Source organism: Alligator sinensis, unplaced genomic scaffold, assembly GCF_000455745.1.
Source record: "Alligator sinensis unplaced genomic scaffold, ASM45574v1 scaffold178_1, whole genome shotgun sequence".
Lineage (NCBI taxonomy): Eukaryota > Metazoa > Chordata > Crocodylia > Alligatoridae > Alligator > Alligator sinensis.
The window spans coordinates 161583-169135 of NW_005842031.1; the positions used below are offsets into that span (position 1 = coordinate 161583).

A 7553-nucleotide genomic window follows, 5' to 3' on the forward strand; every position below is an offset into this window, starting at 1 on the left:
CAACCCGGGGCGGTCCAGCGCGCGCCCTTTCCCGGCCAGCCCCGGGCCGCGCGGGGAGCCCCGCCTCGCTGGGGAAGCGGGGGGATGTGGAGAGGACGAGGGACGCCCTCTTTGTTTCCCCCCGCTCCCCGCATTGATGGTTGAATTAATCTGTCAGGTTATTCATTATCCACAGAGCTGGCTGAGCCACTGAGCGCTTCTCTCAGCCCTCGGCTCGTGGTGGCTGCCCGCTGGGATCGCTAGGGTTAAGTTTTCCTCAGATGATTTGGCTCCAAGTAAGGAGAGGTGGGGGGGTGGGGAAAGAAGTCTCCTTTCCTGAGGGGTAGTTCCTTTCTGGGATAGTTACATATTGACGTGATAAACGATCCCCTTCACCTCCCCTCGAGTTGCCAAGGGGAACATGCAGAGGAGTGACATATTTACAAGCTAGGTACAAGAACATGCAAAGAAGGAGTTACATATTTACATGCTAGTTACATATTCACCCGATAAACAGTCGGCTTAGCTTGGCTCCAGTTGCCAAGGGGTAGGTGCAAAGAAGGGGTTACATTACATATTTACAGGCTAGTTACAGCAGTGTGGGTTGTAGCCGTGTTGGTCTAAGGACACAGGCAGACAAGGTTCTTTGGGTCAATCCGATATCTTTTATTAGGCCAGCTCAAATAGTTGGAAAAATTCTTCTTAGCAAGCTTTCAGGTTTAAATACCCTTCATCAGGCAGAGGAAGTGTCTGCAGTTGGTGTGTGCTCTTTTTCTGTTTCAAATGAGGAAGGGTATACCCGAAAGCTTGCCAAAAATAATTTTTCCAACGATGTGAGGTGCTCTAATAAAAAATACATCAGATTTGCCCAAAGAACCTTGTCTACATGCTAGTTACGTATTTACATGATAAAAGATCACCTTAGCTTTCACTTACATGCACAAAAAGGAGCACGTGGCAAAACCATGTATTCGGTCAGGCTAGCAGACACCAGCCTATTTCTTTCTCACTGAGGTTCACTGAAATGTTTAATTTTCTGATGTATAAGTTGGCTATGACAAATCTCTATACTGAGCTGATACACAGGGGCAACGTGAAGTAAAGGCAAAGTATGCCATCTCTTAGGAGCACTGTGCAACTCATGACACATCTGTGTCTCTACTGAAACAGGGCCCCAAGAGAACGTAATAAATCTCTGGTAGAACCCAAACCTTTCAGCATCTGTAACAGAGGATGTGGTGGATTGGCACAGACTGTCCAGGGATGGGACCCCTGAAGAAAGCCATGATGAAGACAAGGACAAGGGTAATGACAGAGATGGGCGGAGTCAACAAGAGAAGATGAGGACAGCAAAGACTGAAAGGACTGGGAAGTAGACAGGAATGTGAGGGGAGGGTTAGGGGCAAGGTTGCACCATTGTGACAGGCAAGGGTGATGGGCATGCAGGATGCGGTGCGGATATTGTGACAGGAATGTGTATGGCCTTTGGCCTGTCAAGTGAGCCGTAGAAGACAGAGGTATTGTGGTATGCATAGATTTATGGCCAGGACAGAGGTAATGTGGTATACATCTATTTATTTATGTATATAGAAATAGATATTTTTTGCAAATGAAAAAAGAAGAGGATCTGATTGTTGGTGGGGAAGGATTCCTGCTTCTGTTTCCACTGAATTGTTGAGGCTCTCCCAGAGCCAGGGAAGATCCAGGGGTGGGGTGCACTGGAGTACCTACAGCCCCCTTTGATTCCTCCTCCATCCATAGTTTAAAACTAACTGCCTGGCCATGGCAGCAACACTTCTAGTCAGGCAGTGCTGAGGGAGTCACTTCACTTCATGGCTCATTATAATCTACCTGATATCTTCTAAACTCTTCATTTCATAGGTATTAATAACCCTTTCTTCTTTTTCATGGTCTTGATGTCCCACCAATCAGGTTATCCTTTGTTCTGAAATTCTGCTGTCTGTTCACTGCTCCTGTTCATGAATCTCCTATTTCACAGCCCTGTATACTGTATTTAACTCATTCCAATTAAGTTATATTTGTTTTTGCTTTAATCCTAAACTGAAAAATGCAGCCTTAGGCCCCTAACCTATTAGTAAAACTTTTAGTTTATTTTTAACTGGAGAAAAATATGCATTGTTTTATATGTGATGATGCAACTCATCATCTGCACTCCCCCTTTCAAAATTCTAGATCTGCCCATGCCTGGAGCCCACTTTATTCCAATCTCTCCATCTACTGCTTCCCTAACTGGATTCCTTCTCCTTGTTTTCTCTCTCTAGGCATTAGCAAAGACAATTTTTCCAAACTTTCTGTTTTCTAGGAGACATGACTAGAAGCAACAACCTTGTAGTCTCCTGTGCCGTTCACCCATGCGTCTTGTCTGTATGGGTTTTTCTGGTTTCACCGTTGCTTGAGGAAGAGACAGTTTGTTACTGGGTCAGATCTTGGAAGGTTCCCCAGGGGGTCTCGTCTGCCATGTCTTGCTAGAATGAATTATTTTAATTGGGAGGAAGATAGTTTGTCCCGCCTTTCCTGGTGCCTTCCTTCAGTCTTCTCAAATGTTCTTCCTGCTTGGGGCTCCGCCTCCCCTACACCCCACCTAATGCCAACCAAAGATGTTGTTTCGGGTTTGCTAGTTCTGTTACAGTATAGACTCTGGTGTTCTGGCCTTCTGAATTTATGCCAGTTGGATTTGGATGTTATCTCATCTGAATTTCCCCCCGACTGTATTTGGTCCCACCTAAGTGTCTTTCTGACCCCGGGTTACCTTGCTCCCCAGCATCTCTCTCTCTCTCTCGGCTCTATACTTACCACGGCTAAGATGTCCATCTCTCCTTGTCCCTTCAGGTCTCGTCTGGATCCAATCTGGGTGGGAGATATTTGGAGTCCACGGTGTTTCTTCAGGTAAGTCACTGACCCTTGTATGGCTCTGTTTATCTTTGAAGGCCCCTTCCTGGGGCAACCACCATGTCCCTTCAGTGGGGCTCTGTTCTGCTCCAGGCCATTCTGGGCCCGTTGGGGAACTCACTTCCCATCCCCCGAGCTGCTCTTCCGCTGGGCCTTTTATCCCAGTCCCAGGGGGCCGGCCGGCAAATTGGCACCAGCATGCTGCCATAAAGCATGCCCACACCAATGTGGGAGCTGGCCCTGGCTCCTCCCAGCTCCGCTGTTCCCTTCTCTCTTTTTCTTTTAGTGCGGTGTTTTTCCCTGCTGCAGTTTCACTTTCACCGTGCTTCTGTTCCAGCACGGCATTCCGCCGGCTCTGCTCCTCACCTGGTCGAGATAAGTCTTTCCTTGTGGCTCCATGCCTGTCACAAACCTCAAAACGCAGAAAAAGGAAATTAGGCTGGAGATTAGAAGGAACTTTCTGACCATGAGAGCGGTCAAAACAGGTTGGGGAGCCATTGGAACAGGCTACTTAGAGAAACTGTAGAATCACCATCCTTGGAAGTTTTGATGAACAGGTTGGACAGACACTTGGCTGGGATGGTTTAGTGAAGAAGGATCCTACCTTGAGCAATGAGTGAGGTCCCTTCTAGCTCTACTTTCCTATGATCCTATTTTGCTATTGAATGCTTCTGTTACCACGTGACACTTTATTTGCTCACATTGTACTTTCATTGCCCAGCAAGCCCCTGCCTCAGGACTGTATGCATTGCCTCAGTAATCAGATCCACAAGTCAATATCCAGAAATATGGTCAGTATAGTGATTCAGTTATATGACCAGGCTTCTAACAGAAATGTAGTCTGTGCATCTACCACAGCTGATACTTCTCTCCGTAAGCCACTTGACAGACAGGCATGTATACCTCCCCTGCTGAACTCTTGTTCATGGCATATCATAGACAAGCAAAAAAAATGCTGACAATTTGTTTGGACTATCCAAAAGCCTTTGGCAAAGGCCTTTTAAAAAGCCATTAGATGGGATGGGAGAAACAAAGAATGCTGGCCAGGAGACAGAAAACAAGAGCATGAATATCAATTCTCAATTTTCAACCTGACAAAATATGAATAGTGGGTCGCATAATCCTATACATGATTATTAACATATATTTTATTAGGACCGTCATTCACTAAATTAATCTAAACTAATGTTTATGAGGGGGTGGGGAAATCAGATTAATTATGAGTTTTGTGCAAAACTTCAGAGGGGCCCAAACAAGCTAGTGATAGCAGATTAAATTTATTGTTAACAAATTTAGGATAATGCATATTGAAAGGAATTATCTGCATGATTCATGGAGATAATTTCTTATTGTAAATGTTTAGGAAAAAGAAGTGAGCATTACTTTGCAGAGCTCAATCAAAATTTCAGCTCAAGAAGCAGCATCAGTAAAAAAAAGTATGGACTAGAAAATACTGAACATGTTATGCCTTTTATATGTAATTGTTTTTAGTTCTAAGCATCTCGAGAATTTTGGTAGGTTGGTTTGTTTTTAATGGAAATGTGAATTCAGGCACTTAAACTTTCTGAGGTGCTTAGAACAACTGTCTTCTCTTCAAAAACAATGAGCGTCGAGGAGGTTCCAGTGAAGTTCTATCCTGAGGCACAGAACACATCAAAAATCCTTCCCATCACACATGCACCCACAAAAATCAATTTTTACCTGGAAGAGGTTAAACTATTCCCACCTGAAAATATATGGCAAACAGAAGAAAAAGGCCAGAACTGAAGATTTTACAAATTGTTCCTAAATCCTCATAAATGGTTTCTTCAAGACGTTAAATAAGAATTATCACTTATGAATTCACAACACTGATATCATTTATGTATTTTTTCCAAGGATAATCAAATATACTTTGATGGACATATTAAAATTGGTATGAATGTGGCACTGCTATGTAAGTGCTCAGATGGTATTGCCACTACATGAGGGAACTGAGAAAGTTTGACTGGCTCAGACATGATATCAGGGGTACAACCTCAATGTGGACACAAAAGGCTTGACCCTAAGAGTGTCACAATCCAGCTGATCAGAAGCAGACAATGTCAGGAACAGAAAAGGTTCAAAGTCCAGGGGATCAGGAGCAAGAAGATCAGGATGCCAAGGTTTGATATAAGTCGCCACCTAGCTAGAGCCAAAAAGGTGAAGCCAGATCTGAACCAGAGGTGTTTGCCAAGTGGTCAGCAGCAGCCAGCTGTAAAAGACTAGGACATGGGCAACTGCAAAGTCAAGAACCACGAACCAGAGGAATCAACTAGCAGGAACCAGAAAACAAAGAACAAGGACTCAGTCATCCAAAGCTAAACAGAATATCTGTCCTGTTGATTAACTTGCTGAGCAGAAAAACTTGCTGCTTGGAAACTGGGAGCTACAATCATGCAGGGCAGTGGGACCAGCTGAACGTAGTTAGCCCACTGGCTGCCAGCCCCACTAAGGTAACTAGGGCCAGCTGGGAGTAATTTTTCCTGCCTGTTGCCCTGACTCCTGATACAAAGTATGTGGGAGGTCATGTTTCCATAATGGGAATTTGATTGAATTATAAGTAAGATTTTAAAACTGATCCACATTTACTTGATTTGGACTCTATAAATGAAATCTGGATTAGGTTGAGATTCAGAACCAAAATTCAGAAATGTTCAGATTAAGGAGCTGATTTGGCTCAATTCTACTTCAGTTACCACCTGAAGCCACAGCAAACTTATGTTAATGAGTTTCTGCCCCAAATCCTGTAGGTTTTTCATTGCCCACCCCAAAACCTACAGGGTGCTGTGAAAAACAAAGTATATTTTAGCTGTAAAGTATAAGTAAACCATGTTGCATGTCCTGTTCTCTTTTCTGATATTCCAGATCGAGAGATTATGTCTCTAGACCAGGACATAGAAAGAGGGCCAGAAAGGCCTTGGGGGTGGTTGGACAGTTTTGTGTCTGAGGAATTCTGCCTCTGAGTATGGAGTCCTCCCCTTGAATTCTCCAATGGGCAAAATCAGATCCAATACACATTGAAAGATTTTTTTAACACCTTCAACTACAGGACACAGCACTTCCTCATTTTAATCTTATGTTACTATATCTGTACATCTGTATGCTTTTACTTTCAGCCTTTACAGCACCAAGTCCTGTGAGATACCATCGAGGAATTTTCATTTTATTTGAAGGCACTAATTAAAAAGAAAAAGAGGGTCATAGGAATATCCCTGTCTGGTAGGAGAGAAGTGCAAACAACATCTTTAGACATCCAGAGAATAAAAACTACTTTTACTTTTAAGACATATGACATCATAATACACACTATAGGCCATGATGATAGATGCTTCTGACATCACAAAGAGACTCCTAGCAACTGTTTAAGCATACAGATGACAGCTGCGTCACAGGGACAGATGTCTTTGACTGGTAAAGCAAGAGTAGCATCTGTTGTATCCTTCTAGTTCCTCAGTGTAAACTCTCCAGGATCCTCTGTAGCTCAGGATCTCCAGGCTTAGCTTGAAAGAACTCAGGTCCCAGAGACCAGAAGACAAAAGAAAGGTCCAATACTTGGCTGAGATCATTTCAGAGGCATTCTGACAGGATGGGTGACTGGAAGAGCTACATCAACACCATCCTCAAGGACAAGAACATTGAAGATGTAGCTATTGTGGGGCATTCAGACAACAAGTCTGTGTGGGCTTCCAAGCCAGGAGGTGTGCTTGCTGCCATCTCACCTCAGGAAGTGGGGGTGATCACAGGTCAGGACAGGAAAACATTCCTGCAGACTGGGATTACAATAGCTGGCAAGAAGTGCAGTGTGATCCGTGACAACCTGTTGGTGGACAAAGATGCTGTGATGGATGCCAGAACCAAAGGGGGGGACAGCATGTCCATCTGTATTGGCAAGACCCCCAAAGCCTTAGTCTTCCTCATGGGTAAAAAGGGAATCCATGGAGGAGCCCTTAACAAGAAGGTGCACGAGATGATTACAAGCATGAAAAGCCAAGGTAGCTAAAGCAAGAGACACCATCTTCCTGGGCAGAAAGTACAGTGAAAATCTCATTGCTTTAAAAGAAAGGGAAAAAAATCCTGATTTCACTTAACCATTTCTTTGTCTCTTTTTTAGGGGTGGAGGAAGTTTGTTGTTTTACTAACAATCTGCCTGTCTCTTTGGGAGAGGACTGAGCAATATTTACTGTTCCCATAAGACTTAACATTAACCCAGCTGTCTCTGAGCCATCTTGACTGAGGGTTTATCTTTTCCTTGACCAGCCCCACTTTCCCTCAGCTTCAGCTGATCCACTATTATTTTGAGACCCTTGCCCTGTTGCCCTAAATTTATAATTCAGGAGGTTTGAGAGCTCCTACAAACAGTATTAAAAATAAGGTTAAGCAGGGACATTGGGAATACTCAGTACTTTTATGCTATTCCATTAGCCAATCAATGAAATAAATTATATCATTTTCTTTCATTATAGAATTTTATTAATCATTTACTATCCATATTAGTCACAGAGGATTTGTTAAGGGCAGAACATAGGTAATCTATATATTGTGTAAACCTAGAAGAGTTGGCTGCAAAACTCTGCACCTCTGCTACATGTGCTATGTAAATGATAATGACCATAATTTGTTACATAGGGAGAGTATCACTGGGA

General features: G+C 43.5%; 1 protein-coding gene across 1 annotated transcript; it reads left to right on the top strand.

Moving 5' to 3' along the window:
• Positions 1–5476: 5476 nt before the first annotated feature.
• PFN3 (profilin 3) lies at positions 5477–7165 on the top strand. The gene has a single exon (XM_006022335.3). The coding sequence runs from the start codon at positions 6497–6499 to the stop codon at positions 6908–6910; it is 414 nt and encodes a 137-aa protein (XP_006022397.1). The 5' UTR covers positions 5477–6496; the 3' UTR covers positions 6911–7165.
• The last annotated feature ends 388 nt before the right edge of the window (positions 7166–7553 follow it).

Coding starts and splice junctions, on each gene's coding strand:
- PFN3 (XM_006022335.3), top strand. CDS start 6,497: ATGGGTGACTGGAAGAGCTACATCAACACCATCCTCAAGGACAAGAAC.